The 25382-nt window shown below is 41.2% G+C and overlaps 1 protein-coding gene across 1 annotated transcript in view; it reads left to right on the top strand.

The window, feature by feature from the left end:
• RAB43 (RAB43, member RAS oncogene family) overlaps positions 1-19612 on the top strand; it is an 84239-nt gene extending 64627 nt beyond the window's left edge. Inside the window, exon 3 of the mRNA XM_053670224.1 lies at positions 19289-19612. Within this exon, the coding sequence (XP_053526199.1) occupies positions 19289-19515 (227 nt within the window). The 3' untranslated portion in view covers positions 19516-19612. The remainder of the gene's footprint in view (positions 1-19288) is intronic.
• Positions 19613-25382: the final 5770 nt, after the last annotated feature.

The raw sequence follows: 25382 nt of genomic DNA, 5'->3' as shown, positions 1-25382 counted from the left end.
TTGAAAGATAAAGCAATAGTTAAATTAATAATCTATAAGGTTACTAAAAAAATTAAAAAACCCAAATCCCCCAAACAAACAAACAAACAAACAAAGAAAAATCTGAATGAAACAAAACTAGAAAACTTCCCTTGTTGATTTTAAACTGTCCAAACTGGTTTTTCTGGTTGCAGCAGGACCTGTCTTTGGGCTGGGTTGCCAGAGCCTGCCAGCCAGGCTACCAGACTGGGATGCAGATGCCCACGCATCCTCCAGGCTGCCTGGGACCCTAGGTCTCAGGCTTGGTACTTCCTCGCTGCCAGGTTGGGTGGGAAGCAAGCCAAGACATTGCAGGTGAGCACCTCAGTCCACTTTCCAAAACAAACAACCCCCCCCAATAAACAAAAAAACCCCTCTCACGACAGCCTGCTTCTCAGCCCAGCCCAATTCCCTGCCAGACCGGTGGCAACAATGTGCCTCTCAATTCTTCTGGGCTGGCAACCACAGAGTCCACAGATGAACATGGTCTTTTGTTCTTGTTATTCTCTGTTCTCTGTATAAACTGAAGCAGATTGGCCTCTGCCTAGAGCTTCACAGACAGGGAAGGAGAAAGCTGCTGACCTGCACTGGTCACCTACCGAGGCCACGGAGTGTCCAGGATTCCGTGGATGACTCCTCCAATGCCGGTCCCAGACCTGCCACGATGGCGGCAGCACCGGGGTCTCCCAGCCATGGGTGCCAGCCTGCTGCCGCTCCTGTCCCCACTCAACTCTCTGATAGGCCACTGACCTGCTGCTGAGTGGACCCTCAGTGTCCCTCACAATCACTGCTCTCCTGAACTTCATAAATGCTGTGGATCTGTTAGTTGATTGTGCTGTTTCTCATTAGCTCTGCCAGGATTTTCACCCACGTTTATGGAGGCTGGAATATGCTCTATCCTACTCTGTCGCCATCTTCCTTCCCTCACATCAGTTTCTTTTTAATTTTGCTAATGTTTTCTTTACCCATGTGGAAGCTTTTTTATTTGGGTGTAGTCCTATTTGTTTATTCTTTCCTTTATGTCCCTTGCTTCAGGGGACATATCAGTGAAAATATTGCTGTGTGAGATATCTGAGATTTTCCTGCCTATGTTCTTCTCTAGGACCTTTATGGTTTCGTGACTTATATGTAAGTCTTTTATCCATCTTGAGTTTATCTTTGTGTAAGGAGTAACTGTTGGTTGAGTTTCATTTTTGTGTATGTAGCTGTCCAGATCTCCCAATACCATTTGTTGAAGAGGCTATTTTTACTTCATGTTATGCTACTGTCCTCTTTTTTTGAACATTAATTGACCATAGAGACTTGGGTTTATTTCTGGGATCTCTATTCTGTTCCATTGATCTATGTGTCTGTTCTTATGCCAGTATCAGGTTATTTTTTATTACAGTGGCCTTGTAATATAGTTTGATGTTAGGTATTATGATCTCTCCTACTTTGTTCTTTCTCAAAATTGCTGTGGCTATTTGGGGTCATTTATGGTTCCATATAAATTTAAAAACATGTTATTGATTATGCTATTACAGTTGTTCCATTTCCCCCCTTATTTCCCTCCACCCTGTGCAGTGCCTCCCACGTGCATTTCTCCCCCCTTTAGGTCATTTATATAGTTCATTTAGTTCATGTGTCATATATGTAAGTACTTTGGCTTCTACATTTCCTGTACTATTCTTGTGCTCACCCTGTCTATCTTCTACCTACCATTAATGCTACTTATTTTCTCTACCTTTCCCCCCACCTACTCCCCTGCCTCTAACTCTCCATATGATCTCTATTTCTGTGATTCTGTTCCTGTTCTAGCTGTTTGTTTTTGGTTTGGTTTTATGTTTGGATGTTAATAACTGAGTTTCTTGCCATTTTACTGTTCATATTTTTTATCATGTTTTTCTTAGGTAAGCCTTTTAACATTTCATATAATAAGGTCAAGTTAACTCCTTTAACTTGACCTTATCTGGGAGGCACTTTATCTGCCCTTCCATTCTAAATGAAAGCTTTCCTGGATAGAGCAATCTTGGATGTAGGTCCTTGCTTTTCATGACTTGGAATATTTCTTTCCAGCCCCTTCTTGCTTGCAAGGTTTCTTTTGAGAAATCAGCTGACTGTATGATGGGAACTCCTTTGTAGATAGCTGTCTTCTTTTCTCTTGCTGCTTTTAAGATTCTCTCCTTATCTTTAATCTTGGGTAACTTAATTATGAAGTGCCTTTGTGTGTTCCTCCTTGGGTCCAACTTCTTTGGGACTGTCTGAGCTTTTTGGACTTCCTGGAAGTCTATTTCCTTTGCCAGATTGGGGAAATTCTCCTTTATTATTTGTTCAAATAAATTTTCCACTTGTTCCTCTTCCTCTTCTCCTTTGACACCCCTATAATTCAGATGTTGGAACGTTTAAAGATGTCCTGGAGGTTCCTAAGCCTCTCCTCATTTGTTTTGAATTGTTCTTTCTTCATTTTTTTCTGCTTGGATGTTTCTTTCTTCCTTCTGGTCTACACCATTGATTTGAGTACTGGTTTCCTTCCCATCACTTGGTTTCCTGTACATTTTCCTTTATTTCACTTAGTGTGGCCTTTATTTTTTCATCTAATTTGCGACCATATTCAACCAATTCTGTGATCATCTTGATTACCAGTGTTTTGAACCATGCATCTGAGAGGTTGACTATCTCGTCATCACTTAGTTTATTTTTGTTCTAGAGCTTTGATCTGTTCTTTTACTTGGGCCTTTTTTTTCTCTTGGCACACCTGTTACCTAGTAAGGGGCAGAGCCTTAGGTGTTCACCAGGGCAGGGCAACTCATGTCGCTGTGTTGTGATGCTGTATGTGACGGAGGGGTTCAAGAGGGAATCGTGGTGCTTGCTTCATTCTCTGCCGCTTTTCAGTCACTTCCCCTGCTACCCACAATCAAATTGGGCCCTCCTGATGCTGATTCCTGTGTGGGTGGGTTTGTGTATATTCTAGGACCCTGTGTATCTCTCCAACGAACTCTCCTGTGAGGCTGGGAGTTTCTCTTCCTGTCTCCTCAACCCTCACAGGTGTTTTAAATCAGAGGTTTGAGGCTTTATTTCCCTATATTGGAACTCTGGGTAGTGCAGTCTGTCTCCCTTCCTAGTTGTTCCTCCTGGTTTATCTGCATACAAATGTCAGACCACCCAGTCCACAGTCTGCCACCTTGCCGAGTCCACTAGCCACCACCATGCCTGCCAACTGCAACCTAGCCCACCATGGTCCTCCAGCCACCACCTTGCTGCAAGTCTTCTCTGCCTGGCTGCCTTTCTCCACCCCTCCTGTCAGTCTGGATGAATGTTTTCTTTAACTCCTTGGTTGTCGGACTTCCATACAGTTCAATTTTCTTTCACTTCTGGTTGTTTTTGTTTTAAAATTGTTGTTGTATTTCTTTTGTTTTTTGTTAGGAGGCACGATGTGTCTACCTATCCCTCTGTCTTGGCCAGAGGTCCCATACTATGTTTTACTGATTATTTTCTTCTTCTTAGGTAAGTACCTTTAACATTTCATATAATAATGGCTTGGGAATGATGAACTCTTTTAACTTGACCTTATCTGAGAATTACTTTATCCTCTCTTCCATTCTAAATGAAAACTTTGCTGGATAGAGTAATCCTGATGTAGGTCCTTGCCTTTCAGGACTTTGAATACTTCTTTCCAGCCCCTTCTTGCCTGTAAGGTATCTTTTGAGAAATCAGCTGATAGTCTTATGGGAACTCCTTTGTAAGTAACTCTCTCCTTTATTTTTGCTACTTTTAAGAATCTCTCCAAGGCCCTGGCTGGTGTAGCTCAGTGGATTGAGCGCGGGCCTGCGAACCAGACAATCGCGGTTCGATTCCCAGCCAGGGCACATGCCTGGGTTGCAGACCAGTTCCCTGCAGGCCAGTTCCCAGCAAGGGACGCACGAAAAGCAACCATACATTGATGTTTCTCTCCCTCTCTCCTTCCCTTCCCCTCTAAAGATAAATAAATAAAATATATATATATATATATATATATATATATATATATATATATATATATATATATATATAAAGAATCTCTCCTTATCTTTAATGTTGGGTATTGTCATTATGACATGCCTTGGTGTGTGCTTCCTTGGGTCTAACTTTGTTGGGACTCTCTGAGCTTCCTGGACTTGTTGGAAGTCTATTTCCTTCACCTGATTGGGAAAATGTTTCTTCATTACTTGTTCAAATAACTTTTCCACTTGTTGGTCTTCCTCTTCTCATTCCGGCACCCCTATGCTTTTGATGTTAGGACATTTATTGTTGCGAAGTTTCCTAAGCCTCTCTTCATTTTTTAAATTCTTGTTTCTTTATTCTGTTCCATTTGAATGTTTATTTCTTCCCAATGCTGCAAATTGTTGATTTGAGTCCCTGTTTCCTTCCCTTCACTTTTGGTTCCCTGTACATTTTTCTTTATTTCACTTTGCCTAGTGTTCACTTTTTCCTCCATTTTGCAACCACATAATTATTTCTGTAAACTTCCTGATTACCTGTGTTTTGAACTGTGCATCTAATAGGTTGGCTATATTTTAATTGTTTATTTCTATTTTTGAAATTCTGATTTTTTCTTTCATTTGGGTCATATTACTTTGTGTTAGCATATCTGTTTTGTTGTAAGGGGTGGAGACTTAAGTATTCATCAAGACGGGGCATCCCATCTTGCTGCTTTGTGGTGCTGTCTGTGGGAGAGGCGTCAGATAGGGAACCATGCTGCTTTCTCTGTTCTCTGCTGGCTTTCAGTCACTTATCCTGCCATGTAAAAGCACATTGGGCCCTTCTGTTGCTAATTCCCAGTGATGGGTTTGTGTACTTTCTAGGATGCTGTGGGTCTTTGCAATGAACTCTCCTGTGAGTCTGGGATTTTCTCCTGCTTCCACAACCCCCACAGATTTTTATATCCAGTGGTTCTGAGGCTTTCTTTTCCTGTGCTGGAAGCTGGGTTGCATGGTCTGTATAGACACTCATCCAAAAAGATCATCCAGATGTTCAATAAACATATGAAAAGATGCTCATTGTTACAAATCATCAGAGAAACATGAAAACTACAGTGAGATTGTACAGAACAGACCTAGATGGGATGAAAGATATACTATTACCAAATGGACTCACCCTTGTGCTCTAGAAGTCCCCCCGACCCTGTACTAGATTTTCCTTGCCTGCTGCCAGGAAAAGACATTTCTCAATGCCAGAAATTGGTGAAAAGGAAAGGGATTATTTATTTAAAGTGTTATACAAACTTAAAAGTAATGACTTGATGTCTTCATCAATAGCCCAAAGTCCTTAAGAGTAACCATAAACACACAGTCCTTCCTTTCCCCTTTGCTCAGTCTGGGGTACAGTATCTCAATAAAAGAAATAGAAGCCCATGATTCTTCTCTAAGCCAAGTAGTTCCCAAAAGACCCCACATGGCTGCCGTGCCTGTGTTTAAATCCGAGCGCCAATCTTCCTCTGTTGTACCATTTCTGACTCCTCTCACAATTTGCCACAGCTGCCAGCATTCCCATATGTTTCCAGCTTTACTGGGCTGTCATAGTAAGTCTGGGCAGGTGTGGCCCTGTGGTTTGGAGCCAATCATCTCTAAGTTTTTATGCAGGCTCTATAACCAGGGGGAGTTGTCTCCCACTTACATTATGGGTTGAAGTCACTCCCATTCCCCTGGCTCAAAGCATGGCCACAGTTGTTCAACATATTTATGAAACCAGTTAAATGTTATAGATATGTGAAATGACTGTTCTAGAGGTCATGTACAAAAATGTTGCTATTGAAAACAACTCTCAATGGCCCTGATCCATGTGTCCCATCCCTCAGCTATATATTTATTTCTTGGATACCAAGTTCTGGACCCCATTACAAATCCCTATTTGGCCCCATGCTTGGCTGCACCCTGTTACAAGATATCACCTCACCCTTTTCAGAATGGCTATCATCAATAAATCAACAAACAACAATTGCTGGTGAGGATGTGGCAAAAGGGGAAGCCTCTTACACTGTGGGCAGGAATGGAGATTGGTACAGCCACTGTTGAAGGCTGTATGGAAAACTTAAAAATTAAAATTTCCCTTTTCTCAGCAATTTCCTTCTTGGAATTAAACCAAAGAAGTGTGAATTTGAAAGAGTATAAGCACCTCTATGTTTATTGCAATGTTGTTTACCATTGCCAAGATTTGGAAGCAGCCCAAGTGTCATCAGCAGATAAATGCATAAAACAACTATGCTACATCTACAGTGTGAATACTATTCAGCCATAAAAAAGAGAAATGATTTTTACCCTTTGAAACATTATGGGTAACCTGGAGAACATTATGTTAAGTGAAATAAACAGAGAAAGATAAATACCATATGATTTCACTTATATGTGGAATCTAATGAACCATATGAACTAACAAGTGAAACAGAGACAGATCCATAGATAGGGAGTAGGCTGACATCTCTTTGGGGGTGGGAGAGTGAGGGGATGGAGGGTACAAGCCAAAAAGAAGAATGACTCAAACTTGAACAACAGTGTGGTGATTTCCGGGGGGGAGGGGTTGAGTGGAGGTAGAAGAGGTTATACCAGGTATAAATGATAATGGAAAAAATACAATAAAAATTTAAAAATAAAAAGTGGGTGGAAGAGAGGATGGTGGCAGAGTAGGACAAAGGATTTTGCTTCTTTCCACGCATGGGAGACAAACTAGTCTGATCTTCAGAGGAACACAGCAAATAGCCAACAGTGACCCAGCATATAGGAAAATAGGAGTCCAGAAATTGTAGTGGACACCAAAGGACCAGACGCTGAGGAGATGGCTGCAGGTCAATAAGGTCTGAGGGAACAGCGCAGAGGCCGCAGGCTGGGTCTGCCACGAACTCTTTGGGAGCCGAGGGCTGGCAGCAAGGTCCTTGGAAGAAAGCTGGGTAATCAGCTCCCTCCCTGCCCAGCCAGGCGCAGTTTGAAAAACACCGGGAGAGATCTGTTTGCTTAAAGTGTCAGAGAGAGGAATGGGCATGAGGAAGCAAACAAGGTGCCTTTGATCACCATGGAATCTGTGGTCACTGGCTTGGGAGAATTGAGAGTTGCCCTTGCATTCCCCCATTGCACTGGGAAAGGTTCCCGCCTAAGCCTGCAGGACCAGGGAATCCTGGCCAGGAGTGCGTGGGGAACCCCACCCACAATGGTGACTCCCAGGGAAAGATTGCTCTCAGTGGGGTGCTGGGGAGAGGTGCCGGTCCAGATCTTGGGAGAGTGCTCGTGAGACTGGCTGAGTACACTGAGAAGGGAGATAGACCACACCAATCACCCCTCAGACTGCTGCAGCCAATGAGACCAGAAAAACCAGTCTGCCCAGCTGGAAACCAACAAGAGTTTTTTTTTTTAATAGTCTTTTATTTTTTAAACTTTATTATTGTTTTATCTTTCAATACTTTTACCCTCTCTCTCCTTCTTTCTTGTTTTATTCCTTCTTCCTTTCTTTCCAAACTTACTTCCTTTTCCTCCCTTCTGCTGCCTATTTTTTCTCCCCCCCACCAAGTGAGACAAAAACTTGGAACTGCGAAAAGACCAGAGTTGGATCCAAAAAGGGGGCATCCCAACAGTAGAGACAGAGAGACAAATTTCACTTTGCTATAGCAGAAAAACTATAAGTTACTACATATTTGTATTATTTTTTCACTATTTTCTCATTATTCTTATATCTTTTATTGTAGTAGCATTTTTGTATTCCTCCTCTTTCTGTATAGTCTATTTTGCCTTGGCTGGATATATTGTATCACTTGACAGGCTTTACCTGTCCCCTCATTCATAGTGTATTGCTAATTTACTGTCCTTTACTTCCCCTTGCTCCATTAGCACACTATTAAAGGTCCAGTACTCCCTAATCTTGGTATCTCATAGAGTCTGCCTTATGATTGTTGTGCTAATATTATTGTAAATAATAGCTGTTACATACTATTGTAAATACTACACACACCCCCCCACACACACCAGATCCTAGCCCACTTCATTGTTTCCTGAACTATAATACTGTAGTGGTTAACTCTATTCTCTCTCATACTACACCTATTAACCATCCTTTATTCTCACCTTACTTCCGAATCTGACTTCCCTCAACTTCACTGCTTTCTAGATGCAACTCACAAAACTTCCCTCTAAAACAAAAGCCTTATCTTCTTTCCATCTTTCTAAAAAGTGGCTAATTGGGTTGAAGATTACAGTTATCACTATACATAGCCAAAGATCTATCTATTCTCTACCGGCTGCTACTGTATCATAGAATACTCTTCAGCTGTCATAAACCATTTTGCCTTCCCCTCCAACTTATCAAAAAAAAAAAAAAAGAGTAGGTGGAAGTGGTGAACACCAGGATACCCACTGGAAGAGGAAACCCGACAACAAAGGAACCACCACCAGATAACAACAGAAGAAGGTGAAGGAGACAGTGGAACCCACACAAACCTCAATCGAAGACATATCTGGAACTAAACAGTGAAGAAAATACCCAGGGCAAACAACTGAACAAGACCAAAAGAGAATCCTCAAAACCATGTACATACAGAAGAACTAGCTTCAACACAGACGGCCTTCACCAGCACAACAAATTAAAATAAATAGTGGACAGAAGGACCATCAGTTTAGGAAGGACCCACAAAAAAACACCCCCAAACAGCAAAAAGCCAAAGACAAACTCGGAGCCAAGGTAAAGGACAGCCCAAGACTAGTGAGCTGGGGAGATCAAGGAGACTACACCACTGAATCTCACAGGTATTATACCACAGAAGATTACAACATAAACCCAGGAACCCAGACAAATCAATTTTAGAAGCTGAAGCTAACAAGCAAAGAAGAGTCTCACAAACAATGGGAAGACAAACAAACAATCTCCAAATGAAAGAAAAAAGGGAAGCCTCAGAAAGAATGCTAGATGAAATAGAGGCAAGTCAGCTATCAGATATTCAATTCAAAGCAATGGTTATCAGGAAGTTCTAAGAGCTCACAATAAGCTACCAGAAAATACAGGGGAATTACAATGAACTCACTGCAAACTATATCAACATGAAAAAGGAAATAGAAACTATCACCAAGAGACAAGAGGAAATGAAGAATACAATTGCAGAAGTGAAGAACACAGTGGAAGGAATCAAAAGCAGGATTGATGAGGCAGAAGATCGGATCAGTGAGTTGGAGGACGAAGTAGAAAAAAACTTCCAGAAAGAGCAAGAAAAGGAAAAGAGGTTCAGAAAGAATGAAGAGGATTAAGAGAAATTCAAGACAATATGAAACGTAATAATACCCGAATAATAGGGATACCAGAAGGAGAAGAAGAAGAGCAAGGGATAGAAAATCTGTTTGAAAAAGTAATGATGGAAAACTTTCCTAATTTGATGAGAGAAAAAGTCCCACAAATCCAAGAAACGAAGAGAGTCCCAATCAAGAGGAACCCAAAGAGGCCCGCTTCAAGACACATCATCATTAAAATGGCAAAATTCCAAGACAAAGAGAGAATCTTAAAGGCAGCAAGGGAGAAAAAGGAACATATAAGGGAACCCCAATAAGGTTAGCCGCTGATGTCTCAATGGAAACACTCCAAGCAAGAAGAGAATGGCAAGAAATATTCCAAGTAATGAGAACCAGAGGCCTACAACCAAGACTACTTTACCCAGCAAGGTTCTCAATCAAGATAGAAGGCCAAATAAAAAGCTGCCAAGACAAAAGAAGTCTAAAAGAATATGCCTCCACCAAACCAGCTCTACAAGAAATACTAAAAGAACTGCTTTAAGGAAAGGAAGGAAAAGAGACAGACAGAGAGGAACACAGGTAAAAAAATGGCAATGAATAAGTACTTATCAATAGTAACCTTAAATGTAAATGGATTAAATGCTTCAATCAAAAGACACAGAATAGCTGAATGGATAAGAAAACATGACCCACATATATGCTGCCTACATGAGACCCACCAGGACAAAAGACCATCACAGACTAAAAGTGAAGAGCTGGAAACAAATTTTCCAAGCTAACAAACAAGAAAAAAAAAGCTGGGGTAGCCATTCTCATATCAGACAAAACAGACTTCAAAAAAAGGGTCATAAAGAGAGACCCAGAAGGTCACTTCATAATACTCAAGGGAAGAATCCACCAAGAAGATGTAAACAATGTAAATATATATGCACCCAACATAGGAGCACCCAAATATATCAAGAAAATCTTAGAGGACTTCAGGAACAATATTGACAGCAACACAATTATAGTAGGAGATTTTAACACACCACTGTCAAAAATAGACATATCTTACAAACAAAATATCAACAAAGATATTGTGGCATAGAATTATGTTCTAGATGAAATGGACTTAATTGATATATATAGAGCCCTTCATCCCAAAGAAGCTAAATACACATTCTTTTCAAATGCACATGGAACATTTTCTAAGATAGAACACATGATAGGACACAAAATAAGCCTCAACACATTCAAGAAAGTTGTAAGCATCCCAAGCATTTTCTTTGATTACAAGGGACTGAAACTGTAAACTAAACCAAAGGGAAAAGACCCAAAATACCCAAAATCATGGAGATTGAATAGCATACTATTAACCAACAAATGGGTCAAGAATGAAATTAGGGAAGAAATCAAAACATTTCTGGAAACCAATGAAAATGAACTCATGACAACCCAAAACTTATGGGACATGGTGAAGGCAGTCCTGAGAGAGAAGTTCATAGCAATATAGGCCTACCTAAAAAAGATAGAAACATTTCAAACAAACAACCTAACCCTACGCCTGAAAGAACTTGAGGAACAATGACAAAGACAGCCCAGAGCAAGTAGAAGGAGGGAAATAACCAAGATCAAAGCTGAATTAAATGACATAGAGACTAAAAGCACAATTGTAAGGATCAATGAATTCAGGAGCTGGTTTTTTGAAAAGATAAACAAAATTGACAAGCCTTTAAGCAGACTCATCAAGAAAAGAAGAGAGAGAACCCAAATAAACACAATCAGAAATGAAAGAGGCGAGATTACAACTGACACCACAGAAATACAAAGGATTGTAAATTACTATGAAGAACTGTATGCCAAGAAACTTTAAAACCTAGGGGAAATGGACACATTTCTAGAAAAATATAATGTTCCAAAACTCAATGAAGAAGAAGCAGAAAGCCTGAATAGACCAATAGCAGCAAATAAAATTGAAGCAGAATCAAAAATCTCCTGACACCCAAATGCCCTGGACCAGATGGTTTCACAGGAGAATTCTACAAAGCATTTAAGGAAGAGCTAAACTCTATTCTTCACAGACTATTCCAAAAAATCCAAAATGATGGAACACTCCCAAACTCTTTTTATGAACCCAGCATCATCGTAATTCCCAAACGTGATAAAGACAAAAGAAAGAAAGAAAACTTCAGGCCAATATCACTGATGAACATAGATGCTAAAATCCTCAACAAAATATTGGCAAATTGCATACAACAATACATTAAAAAAATCATACACCATGACCAAGTGGGATTCATCCCAGGGATGCAAGGATGGTTCAATATTCGCAAATTGGTAAATCTAATATATCACATAAACAAAAGCAAAGACAAAAATCACATGATCATATTGATAGATGTGGAAAAGGTATTTGATAAGGTACAGCACACATTTATGAAAAAAGCACTCGTCAAAGTGGGAATAGACGGAGCATTCCTCAACATAATAAAGGCCATATATGAGAGACCTTCAGCCAACATCATACTCAACAGGGTAAAACTAAAATCTTTTCCTCTAAGATCAGGAACAAGACAAGGTTGTCCACTTTCACCACTTCAATATAATTTTGGGAGTTTTGGCCACAGCGATCAGACAAGAAAAGGAAATAAAAAGCATCCAAATCGGAAAGGAGGAAACAAAACTGTCAATGTTTGCAGATGACATGATAGTGTACATGGAAAATCCTATAGACTCTACCCCAAAACTGCTGAACCTAATAAATGAGTTTTGCAAAACAGCGGGATACAAAGTCGATATCCAAAAATCAAAGTATTTTGGTATACCAACAATGAAACAGCAGACGCAGAAATCAAGAAAAAAATCTCATTCAATATAGCAACAAGAAAAATAAAATACCTAGGAATAAACCTAACTAAGGACGTAAAAGACCTGTATGCAGAAAACTATACAAAACTGAAGAAAGAAGTCAAAGAAGTCATAAACAAATGGAAACATATACCGTGTTCATGGATTGGAAGAATTAACATTATCAAAGTGTCCATACTACCCAAAGCAATTTATAGATTCAGTGCAATACCTGTTAAAGTACTAATGACATATACTTCAACACACATAGAACAAACACTTCAAAAATGTATATGGAACAAAAACAACCCCAATAGCAGCTGCAATTTTGAGAAAGAAGAACAAAGTAGGAGAAATCACAATACCTGATACCAAACTGTATTACAAGGCCACTGTAATCAAAACAACCTGGTACTGGCATAAAAGCAGGCACATAGACAGTGGAATAGGACAGAGAGCCCAGAAATAAACACAAGTCTCTACAGTCAATTAATATTTGACAAAGGGGGCAGCAACATAAAATGAACTAATAATAGCCTCTTCAACAAATGGTTTTGGGAGAACTGAACAGCTACATGCAAAGAAATGAAACTCGAGCACCAACTTACACCATACACAAAAATAAATTCAAGGTGGATAAAAGACTTAAACATAAGCCAGGACACCATTAAAGTCCTAGAGGAGAACATTGGCAAGAAAATCTCAGATATTTCAGGCAGCAGCATTTTTACTGATATGTCCCCCAGAGCAAGGGACATAAAGAAAAGAATTAACAAATGGGATCTCATCAAAATTAAAAGCTTTTGCATGGCTAAAGAAAACAGTATTAAAATAAAAAGAGATCCAACTATATGGGAAAACATATTTGCCAATGATACCTCAGACAAGGGTTTAATCTCCAAAATATACAAAGAACTTACACGACTCCACTCCAAGAAGACAAGCAACCCAATTAAAAAGTGGGCAAAGAACTTGAACAGACATTTCTCCAAGGAGGACATACAGAAGATCCAGAGACACATGAAAAGATGCTCAATATCACTAGCTATCAGAGAGATGCAAATTAAAACCACAATGAGATATCACCTTACACTGGTCAGAATGGCCATCATAAACAAAGCAACAAACAATAAGTGTTGGAGAGGTTGTGGATAAAAGGGTACTCTAATCCATTGTTGGTGGGATTGCAGACTGGTACAACCACTATGGGAAACAGTATATAATTTTCTCAGAAATCTAAAAATGGACCTGACTTTTGATCCAGCTTTTCCACTGCTAGGATTATATCCTAAGAACCCTGAAACACCAATCCAAAACAACCTATGCACCCCAATGTTCATAGCAGCACAATTTACAACAGCCAAGAGTTGGAAGCAACCTGGGTACCCGTCAGAAAAAGAATGGATCAAAAAATTGCAGTACATATGCACAATGGAATTCTATGCAGCAGAAAGAAAGAAGGAGCTCCTACCCCTTGCAACAGCCTGGATGGAAATGGAAAATATTATGCTGAGTGAAATAAGCCAGGTGGTGAAAGACAAATATCATATGATCTCACCTTTAACAGGAAGCTAAACAACAAAACAAACAAGCAGGCAAAATATAACTAAAGACACTGAAATAGAGAACAGATTGACAGTGACCAGAGGGGAGAGGGGAGGGAATTTCAGGGGAAAAGGGGAAGGGTGTAGAGGAACAAGTATAAAAGACACATGGAGAACAACCAAGGGGGCTGGAAATGGGAGGGAGGTGGGTGGAATGGGCTGGTTGGCTGGGATGGGAGTAAAAGACAGAAATCTGTACTTGAACAACAATTAAATAAAAAAATTAGGAAAAAATAAAATAAAATAAAAGGGAAAATTTTATTTGAAACCAAATAAGATCCCAAATAATCTTGGCAATCTTGTGAAAGTAGAACAAAGCTGGATGTGTTACAACTCTGGGTCATTGTTATAAGGTCATTGTTATAAAAGCAACCTAATAGTGATATAAGAACAGACATCAATATCAATGGAGCAGGACAGAGAGCCCAGGAGTAAACTCATGCCTGTATGAACAGTTAACATTTAACAGAGGTGGGAAGAGCATACAATGGAGCAAAGTCAGTCTCTTCAATACATGGAGTGGGATAACTGGACAGGTACAATACATCCAAAAAAAAGAAAGAGGTACTAGACCACTAACTTACACCACACACAAAAATAAACTCAAAATGGATAGAAGAGTTAAATGAAATTAATGAAACCATAAAACTTTTAAAAGAAAACATAGGCAGTAAAATCTCATATATCCCATGTTGCTTTGTTTTTGCCAATATATCTCCTAAAACACAAAACAAAGGAAAAAAATAAATAGGACTATATCAAACTTAAAAGCTTCTACACAGCTAAAGTATCTGTCAGGAAGATGAATATGGAACCCACTATATGGAAGACTATTTCGCTTATGATACATCTGATAAGTGTTCGATCTCTGAAATAAACAAAGAACTAATACAACTCAACACCAGGTAAACAAACAACCCACTTAAGAAATGGGCAAAACAGCTGTTCAACATCAGTAATCAACAGAGAGAAGAACACTGAAATCCCAGTGAGATATCACCTTATTGTTGTCAGAATGGCTACCATCAATAAATTTACAAACAACAATTTTTGGTGAGAATGAGGAGTAAAGGGAACCCAGTGCGCTGTTGGTGGGAATGCAGTCTGGTGCAGCCACTCTGGAAAATAGTATGGAGTATCCTTTAAAAATTAAAAATTGGAACTTTCTTTGACCCAACAATTTCACTTCTGGGAATATATCCTAAGGATACTGGAACACCAAGACATAAAAATATATGCACTTCTGCCCTGGCTGGCGTAGCTCAGTGGATTGAGCGTGGGCCTGTGAACCAGAGTATCGCAGTTCGATTCCCAGTCAGGGCACATGCCTGGGTTGTAGGCCAGTTCCCAGCAGGGGACTCATGAGAGGCAACCACACATTGATGTTTCTCTCCCACTCTTTCTCCTTTCCTTCCTCTCTCTCAAAAAATAAAGAAAGAAAATATTAAAAAAAATATATGCACTCCTATGTTTGTAGCAGCAGTATGTACAACAGCCAAGATTTGGAAACAGCCTAAGTGCCTAGTATTAGATGAGTGGATAAAAAAGCAGTGGTACATTTACTCAATGGAATGCTATGCAACAGTAAAAAAGAAGAAACTCTTACATTTTGCAACAGTATGGATGGACCTGGAGAATATTATGCTAAGTGAAACAAGCCAGTCAGTGAAAGACAAATACCATATGATTTCATTTGTATTTGGAATTTAATGAACATAATAACTTAACAAATGAAGTAATAACAGAAGCTTAGATACATGAAACTGACAGCTGCCAGAAAAGAAATTGGGGCAGGATGAAAGATGACGATTGTGATTAACCAAAGAACATTTATGCATAACCCATGGACACATGGGGATTGACTTAGGCCAGGAAGAAGGTGGGCCTGGGTGGAGGTGGGGAAAGGGAGGAAAAGCAGGAACAACTGTACTAACAGAAACAATAGGGGACTTCCGCCAAGATGGAGGCATAGGTGGATGTGCCGTGCCTTCTCACACAACCAAGTTTAGAGACAACTAAATATTAGCAACAGAAAACACAGAACACAGAAAATTGAACTTTTCGGAAGTCTGTTAACAACAAATTCTTCAGCCTGACCAGTAAGGGCGAAACCAGGGGCTGGTGAAGCGGGATTGCACAGGAAAACTTGGTCAGACGGACTCAGGCGCGTGGAATCCAGGGGCGCGGAATCCAGGTGCAGGGTTGGACCTAGTGAGTGACCCAGCGAGCGACCGCGGGGGAGACAGCAGGGGAGCAGGGCTGCGTGTTGACTGTGGTCGCACATTTATGCACGGATAGACAAGCGAGGGAGTGGGCAATTGGACCGGAACCCAGCAGGTCCCCACAGCAAGTGGCAGGGAGGGCGCCGCCATTTCCCTGCTCTGACCCCACCTCCACATACAGCATCATAATCCAGCGACTCTGAGTGGCCCGGCCCAGGTGAACCACCTAAGGTACTGCTCCTCACCCAGCTGCAAGAAACAGCAGAGGGGTCGCCATTTCCCTGCTCTGACCACGCCCCCACATACAGCGTCACAATCCAGCGACCTGGGAGTCCATGGCGCCGCTTCTCACACTTAAAGGGCCAGAACAGACCAAAAATGACGCAAGAAGATCTCAAAGCCCCAGAGCCAATAGATCTAAGCAATGAAGAAATAGCAAAACTCTCAGACGCACAGTTTAAAACACTGGTCATCAGGATCCTCACAGAACTGGTTGATTATAGCCACAAATTAGACAAATATATGAAGGCAAAACTAATTGAAATGAATGGAATTGCACAGGACACCAATAGCAATGAAAAGGAAACTGGGACTCAAATCAATGGAGTGGACCAGAAGAAAGCAAATAATGGCCAAACAGAAAAGAGTCAAGAAGCAAGAATTCAAAGAAATGAGGAGAGTCTTAGGAACCTCCAGGACATCTTTAAACGCTCCAACATCCGAATTATAGGGGTACCAGAAGGGGGAAAGGCACAGCCACCAGTGGAACACTTTTTCGAACAAATAATAGAGGAGAATTTCCCGAATTTGGCAAAGGAAATAGACTTCCAAGAAATCCAAGAAGCTCAGAGAGTCCCAAAGAAGTTGGACCCAAGAAGGAACACACCAAGGCACATCATAATTACATTAGCCAAGATTAAAATGAAGGAGAGAATCCTAGAAGCAGCAATAGATAAGGGGACAGTCACCTACAAAGGAGTGCCCATCAGACTGTCAGCTGATTTCTCAAAAGAGACTTACAGGCAAGAAGGGGCTGGAAAGAAGTCTTCCAAGTCATGAAAGGCAAGGACCTACAACTAAGATTACTCTATCCAGCAAAACTTTCATTTAGAATGGAAGGACAGATAAAGAGCTTCTCAGATAAGATCAAATTCAAGGAGTTCATCATCACCAAGCCCTTATTATATGAAATGTTAAAGGGACTTATCTAAGAAAAAGAAGTTAAAGAAACATGAACAGTGAAAGGACAACAAACTCACAGTTATTAACAACCACACCTAAAACAAAAGCAAACTAAAAGGACAGCTAGATCAGGAGTGGAAACATAGAAATGAAGATCTCAAGGAGGGTTAGCAACAGGGGAGTGGGAGGAGGAGAAGGGGGGGAGAAGGTACAGAAAATAAGTAGCATAGACAGTAGATAGAAAATAGATGGGGGGGCAAGAATAGTATGGGAAATATAGAATCTAAAGGACTTGAGACACATGGTCATAAACTAAAGGGGGGGTAATGGTGGGGATGGGGGTAGGGTGGAGGGGAATGAAGGGGGGAATAGAACAACTGTAACAGCATAATCAATAAAAAAATAAATTAAAAAAAGAAACAATAAAAATAAAAATAAATTTAAAAAACACAGAAATATAATTAAATAAAAATACGTTTCTCTTTTAAAGGGAACTTTATTTCACTAACAAATGGAAAATTGATTTGTAGATTGATTCACTTTCCTAAGTAGAATGTAGCTATAGAAATAAATATAATGCAAGTCAAATAATAGCCTTTCATTCCACCTAGAGAGTAATGTCTAATAGGCACTCTGAACCTTGGGCCTATATGTCTGTATTTTAAAAATGGAATCAGTAAGTGTTAGAACATGCTAATGATGCAATGGCAGCAAAAAAAGGCTTTTTTTCTGGACCTATTCAGGGCCAAAGAAAATTGAAAACTAAACCACCTCCCCAGTAGAATTCTTGGCCTGCCCATGGTTGCTGCCCAACTCACATCTCTGTGAGGCAAGCAATTAATGAAAACAGATCTGGAGAAGCAACTAGCAACTAGCCATTCATCTCTGGGGCCACCTCCTCCTAGAAATTCTCCCCTATACCTGGGTCCAGATGCAGGGAATTTTTCGTCCTCCCACACACACTAAACTGAGGTTCATCCAGGCATTGGTGATTCAGTGACATGAACTATTGGCCTGCTTATGTAAACTCAGGTTAACCTAAACTTCTGTACTCAAGGCACTGGAACACCAGGGCCCCCTGCCTTTGGAGATAGGCCCTCTGGGGCTACATTTGGTGGATAAGCCAGGCTATTTTTTTTTATCACTTCCTTCCTCCCTCTCAAGCTGTGGCCATCATCAGCGGCTTTACATAGACCTTTCACTTCAGCCTCAACCAGGACAGTTCAGGCCACAGAAAGGGAAACCTGACTGTAGTCCTTAAAGGTAAGTGACTCTCCTTACTGCTCAATAGTACCTCCCACACCAGAGGCCCCTCCCAGGTTAAGAGGAGGCTGGCTGTCAAGTCCTTTCCTTGCCTAACTCTTTTAGAAGATGGGGTTTGTTGGAGCATTCACTCTGAGACATCTGCTCTTTGGCTAAGTTGATTCATTGGTTTATTCAGTGAAAATTCGTTGGAAGCTTGCCATAGTGTGAGGAGGGGCAGGAGGTTGGAAGAGCTTGTCTTAGAAAGGGGGGAAACAGTTGTGGAGAAGAGGCAGTGAATTGGCAGAAAATGGGCTCATGAGACCTGAGTTTGAGTTTGGTTTCTGGTATAGACAACTGGGCGCTCTGTACAAATCACTCTGTCTCTGAGCCTCAATTCCCCAAGCATGGATACTTGTTTCTCCAGAGGAAGCCTCTCCTGGTATCCCTTTGCTGCTACCTCCTCAGGATCCTTGTGCTCTCTTCTACATTGATTATGTAAGAGTTCACTTAGCTATAGCAAGCTGTTAGAAACTAATGGGATGAGGTGGGGTATGTGCAGTCCATACCATCAGCCTAACCCCAGGCTTAGGCAGGGAGGCTGGAAGCAGGCTTTCCCAGCTCTAGCAACCAAAGGACAGGACTGTAAATCATGTAGCAGGGACCTGCTCCCCCCATCTCGTGAGGTCCTGCCCTTTTCAGAAGTTACCCCTGCTCCCTTCCCCACCGTAGCCACCCTCACTGTCCTGTCTTCTGATGATTCAGTCCTGCCTTCTGGGTCAGTCAGACCCTGATTGGGCACACTTCACTTCCTTCAGTCTTCAACACCAAAGTTTCACAGGCAAGAAAGCTGAGGCCTGAGAAGGTAATGGTCCCTTGACCCAGGTCAGATACCATTGTGTCCCTGGTACCCACTGGTTCTTAGGATGGGATGCAGGCTGCCAGGAACTTCCTCATCTCACTGCCACTCTCCCCACAGCCAGCCTGCACAATGCCTACCTGGGCAGCCCTGTTCCTGCTCTGGGCTACTACGGAGGCCACCAAGGACTGCCCTGCACCATGCACCTGCCAGGCTCTGGAAACCATGGGGCTGTGGGTGGACTGCCGGGGGCGAGGGCTCACATCCTTGCCTTCCCTGCCAGCCCACACCCGCCACCTCCTGCTGGCCAACAACAGCCTTCGTTTCATGGCCCCTGGCACCCTTGACAACCTGCTCCAGCTGCAGACACTCGACGTGACACAGAACCCCTGGCAATGTGACTGCAGCCTCATATACCTATGCCTCTGGCTGGAGGACCATACACCTGAGGCCCTGCCACATGTCCACTGTGCCAGCCCTGGCCTTGCCACCATCCACCCACTGGACCAACTCACAGGCTATGAGCTGGGCAACTGCAGCTGGCAGCTACAGGCCTACCCAGAGGTCTGGTGGGATGTGGCACTGGTTGTTGTGGTCACAGTGGGCCTGGCTCTCCTGGCAAGTCTGCTGTGCACTGCCACAGAATCCCTGTACTGAGCGTAGGCTCCCAGAGTCACCATTGGGCCAGGCAGCCAGGACCTGAGCCCCTTCCCAGATTCTACCAGGCTTGATCAGCCAGAACCACCTGTAACAAAAAATAAACTGTCTGCTCAGCCATTTTATCCGAACTCAGAGATTGTTTTCCCTCTCAGCTTCTGGAAACCTGGGTTTATTTTTTTATGACTAGATATCAATTGGTGTTTGTCCCCCAAGTTTCTAGTAAAATGGGCTGTCCAACTTCCTTCCAATTACCCACTCCCAATTCCATAATCTGCATATCCAGAGTCCTTCCCCAGGGCCTGCCAGGTCCTAGGTTATCAGTTCTTCAAACCCTGCCGTATCTACTAGCACCTCCTTCCCACATGGGCCACCTTAGACAGCCCAGGTCAATTGCACATCAATATTCAGTCCCTCTCCAAATTCAAAAGAGAAAACTCTCTTATAACACAGCAGTGAATAGTCAGGAGGTACTGAAGAGGGCGTTGGTCATCTCTGCAACAGACATATACTGAAAGACACTTCATTCCCAATATTATTGCCTTTGACCATTCTGGCCCTGAGGTCATCTGGGCTCACCTGGCCCCATCCTTTCTCTTCGGCATTAGTTTCTCTCCCCTTTACTTCCACCCTACCCCTCTATTTTCAGAAACAAAACATCACATCACTCCATTTCTCATGGAAATGACTTCCTTCCTGGTGCTGACGTCAGACGCCTTCAAACTCTGGGGTCCCACTTCTACCCCATGTACCAGATTCTTTTTTAAAATTTCATTTTATTTTAATTGTTCAAGTAGTTTTCTGCCTCCAGATTCTTCAAACAAGACACTTCTCTCCCTCAGAGGAGTTACAGTGACAGCAGATAAAATAAACTTTTCTACACTTTACAAGATAACATTTAAGTTTGTTACTGGCCAACCAAAATGCAAATATAATTACACCAAGGTCCCTCCCTTAGGGAGCTGTTCCATGTAGTGGTCCTATGGCTCAGAAGGTGCCACAAGGAAGGCCAAGTAGGCACCAAGTGCCACTGAAGGGCACCTACTCACAGAAGTGAGGCTAGAATAGGAGCCCCAAACTCAAGGTGAAGGATGAACAGTAGGAAGTGGTGGAGACTGGCAAATAAGAGATCCCGTATTTCATCCAAAGAGGTTTGGACAAATGCTACCATGTGGCGATGAGGACCCAGGTGGGCCAAGGTGCCCAGTATTCCATTCTTCTAGAGACTGAAATCTATATTTTTATGTGAAATCTCTGAAATTATTTAACTGTTGGCAACTAAATAAAAAATTAATTGATAATAAGACAAATAAAACATATTATCAATTAGATGGTGCATAGGTTGAGTCTGTAATTTGTCCACTAGGAATCAGCTATAACAATGCTACTTAAGGAAAACAATAGTAAAAGCTGTCATCTACTTATTGGGCACATAGTATGCAGCCCCTTACAATGGTCATTTTTCTGCACCCTATAAAAATCCTGAGAAGATATTGTTCTGCCACTCCCATGGAGTGGGCCTCCACTGTTTCCCACCACCATTCCCTCATTTCTGCTGTCACCACTAGCACTAAACAACCATGGACTCTAGTTGTTTCTAAACAACCATGGACTTCTTCTTTTCTATATGCTGGGAGAACAGGGTTTTTTTTTTTTTTTCTCTGCCCAAACATACTTAGGAAATGTAATGCTAACCTGATTTCAACTGAAAAACCACACTAACGTCTACTCACCAATGTCCTGCTCACCATATAACTACTGCAGAATAATGCCATTAGCTAGTGTTAAATACATCGCATGAACTCAAACCTACTTTCTATATTAAAAGTTCAGTGGAGGTAAGGGAAATATCTTTCAAAACAACATAGTATAATAGCTATGAAGTCCCTGTAGTGATTACATGATTAGTGTTAGCATTAAGTAATTACATACAATGCTGCATTTTTCCAAATACTCTTTGATATGAATTAAACTAGATTGTTCAAACAATTTTTTTTTGTATTTTACACTGAAAGACAGATGCAGAACCCTCACTTTACTCCCCCATACCTATTATCCTCTAGTTAAAGATTCTCTCCATGAAAGCATACATTGCTCAGAGCACAGATAAATATGCTCATTTCTTTTGAAAACTGGCTTCCTAATATCATTACTTTTATAGTTCTACAGATAGAACAATGGAAGTTTCAGTGGCATGAGGCAGAAATGCTTTTCTTATTTTCTATACTCTGGCAGAACAGGGTTTTCCTTGCTCTGCACGAACATACTTAGGAAACATAATGCTAACCTGATTTCAAGTTAAGAACTGAACTAATGGGGACTTCTGGCCAAGATGGAGGCATAGATAGACACATTGTACCTCCTTGCACAACCAAAATAAGGTCAACAAAAAATTAGAAACAAAAAAATAACCAGAACTGACAGAAAATTGAACTGTACAGAAGTCTTACAACCAAGGAGTTAAAATAGACACATTCATCCAGACCGTAGGAAGGGCAGAGTCAAGTCCCAGGTAGAGCGGGGTCCCGACAAAAAAGAAAGCAGTGGTTTGCGAACTCCGGGCCTGCAAGACAGCAGTGGGCAGACACTGGGTGTGTAGGATGGCAGCAGGCAGACCTAACGAGGCAGGCAAGGCTGCTGGTTGGCCAGGTGTCCCTGGTCATAATTGAGCAGAGATAAAACAGGCGAAACTGGGGAGTGAGACACACTATGTAATCCAGGGCCCCTGCACAGAGAAATAAAGCCTGAAAACACCGATTGAAAGCACCTGTGAGAGTTGAGGCAGAGGGAGAAACTCCCAGCCTCACAGGAGAGTTCTTTGGAGAGACCCATAGGGTCCTAGAATGTACACAAGCCCACCCACACAGAAATTAGCACCAGAAGGGCCCAGTTTGCTTGGGGAAAGTGGCGGAAGGGACTGAAATCCGAAAGAGAGCAGAGCAAGTGCCATTGTTCCCTCTCTGACCCCTCCCCCACAAACAGGGTCACAAGCCAGCAACTGGGTTGCCCCACTCTGGAGAACACCTAAGGCTCTGCCCCTCACTTTGTAACAGGTGAGACAAGACAAAAAATGGCCCAAATGAAAGAACAGATCAAAGCTCCAGAACAGATACAACTAAGCAATGAAGAGATAGCCAATTTATCAGCTGCACAGTTCAAAGCACTGGTGATCAGGATGCTCACAGAACTGGTTGAATTTGGTTGCAAATTAGATGAAAAATGAAGGCTACATTAAGTAAAATAAAGGAAAATGTACAAGAAACCACTACTGATGGGAAGGAAACTGGAACTCAAATCAATGGAGTGGACCAGAAGAAAGAAATAAACATCCAATCAGAAAGGAATGAAGAAACAAGAATTAAAAAAAGTCAAGAGAGGCTTAGGAACCTCCAGGACATCTTTAAACGTTCCAGCATCTGAATTTTCAGGGTACCAGGAGGAGAAGAGGAAAAGCAACAAGTGGAAAACTTATTTGAACAAATAATAAAGGATAACTTCCCCAATCTGGCAAAGGAAATAGACTTCCAGAAAGTCCAGGGAGCTTAGAGAATCCCAAAGAAGGCTGACCCAAAGAGGAGTGCACCATAATCACATTAGCCAAGATTAAAATGAAGGAGAGAATCCTAGAAGCAGCAAGAGCTAAGGGGACAGTCACCTACCAAGGAGTTCCCATCAGACTGTCAGCTGATTTCTCGAGACCTTCCAGGCAAGAGGGGGCTGGAAAGAAGTATTCCAAGTCATGAAATCCAAAGACCTACATTCAAGATTGCTCTATCCAGCAAAGTTTTCATTTAGAATGTAAGAGCAGATAAAGTGCTTCTCAGATAAGGTCAAGTTCAAGGAATTCATCATCACCAAGCCCTTATTATATGAAATGTTAAAGGGACTTAACTAAGAAAAAGAAGATAAAAAATATGAACAGTGAATGGACAGCAAACTCACAGTTATAACCACACCTAAAACAAAAGCAAAAGCAAACTAGGCAAACAACTACAAGAGGAACAGAACCATAGAAATGGAGATCACATGGAGGGTTAGCAACAGGGGAGTGGGAGAAGAAGGGCGGGGGGAAGATGCAGAGAATAAGTAGCATAGATGGTAGGTAGAAAATAGACAGGGGGAGGGCAAGAATAGTATGGGAAATGTAGAAGCTAAAGAACTTATGACACATGGTCATAAATTAAGCGGGGGGATGGTGGGTGGGAGAGGGTATGCAGGGTGGAGGGGAATGAAGGGGGCCAAATGGGACAGCTGTAATAGCATAATCAATAAAATATATTAAAAAAAGAACTGCACTAATGTCTACTCACCAATATTCTGCTAACCATTTTCTACTACAGAATATAGCCAAATGTTAGAGCAAGTGTGTGATTGCTATCCAAGTCATACCTTGCATTTTTAGTATCATGATCCCTTGAATGTCAACTATAAGACATCCTGAACCATTAGACAAACTACATAGGACAGCTATTCTCACGTTGTAGAAGAAATAACGAGATAAAGTTAACGCTTTCATATATGCATGAGGACTTAGTATTTCTTTAGAACTCTTCAATATTTACTTGTGTGTAGTGCTCAAAAAAACTGTTTACATTAGTTTGCACTTTCTTACGAAAGAAACTTAATGCCATACCAATGTTGACTTCAGAGGTAACACTATTTTTCACTCTGCACAAACCAGCCACTAATTGCAGTATAATACAGAAGTCCATATGGTCATTAGAGCACCAGTTGCTCATTCTATAAGCGTATTTCTGATTCTGACCATAATACCTAAGCAAATATTAACTTCAACTCAAAGTTAAACTTACAGGCAAGTATAACTAGAGTATCCATGCTATCAAAAGGAAAAAGTCTGAGGAAAGTGAATGCCTATGAAACTTTTGAACAGAATATGAAGCTTAAAGTGGAAACTTACCTTTTCTCTCAATTTGTCTACTACATACCTGATGTGAAATACTAAAAAGAATTTAAACTGAGACTTGATTGTCCTTGCTATGCCATTAGCTAGCCTTAAATACACTGCATGAACACAAACTTACTTTCTATAATAAAAGTTTAAGAAAGATGAAGGAAATATCTTTCCAAACAACACGGTTTAATATCTATGAAGTCTCTGTGGTGATTACATTATTAGTGTTAGCATTAAGTAATTACATACAATGCTGCATATTCCCAAATATTCCTTGGTACAAATTAAAGTACATTGTTTAATTTTTTCATGTTCTACAATGAAAGAGATGCAGAAAATTCACTCTATGCCTCCATATCTATTTTTCTCCTGGGGAGCAGTAGTCAGGTAGTGAGCAAATAAACTTCTGCTGGTTAAAAATGATTCTCTGCATGAAAGCATAGTTTGCTCAGGATATAGACAAATATACTTCTTTCTTTTAAAAACTGGCTTCCTACTTCCACCAAGATGGAGACGTAGGTGGAACCACCTTGCCTCTGTGCACAACCAAATCTAAGAACAACTATTTTTAACAACAATAAACACAACCAAGCCACACAGAAAATTGACAATACGGAGTCCAAAGACAACTAAATGCTCAGCTAA

The sequence above is a fragment of the Artibeus jamaicensis genome, unplaced genomic scaffold, assembly GCF_021234435.1.
Source record: "Artibeus jamaicensis isolate MK-2021 breed Jamaican fruit bat unplaced genomic scaffold, CSHL_Jam_final contig_558, whole genome shotgun sequence".
Classification (NCBI taxonomy): Eukaryota; Metazoa; Chordata; class Mammalia; order Chiroptera; family Phyllostomidae; genus Artibeus; species Artibeus jamaicensis.
This window is presented reverse-complemented; position numbering and strand designations above follow the sequence as displayed.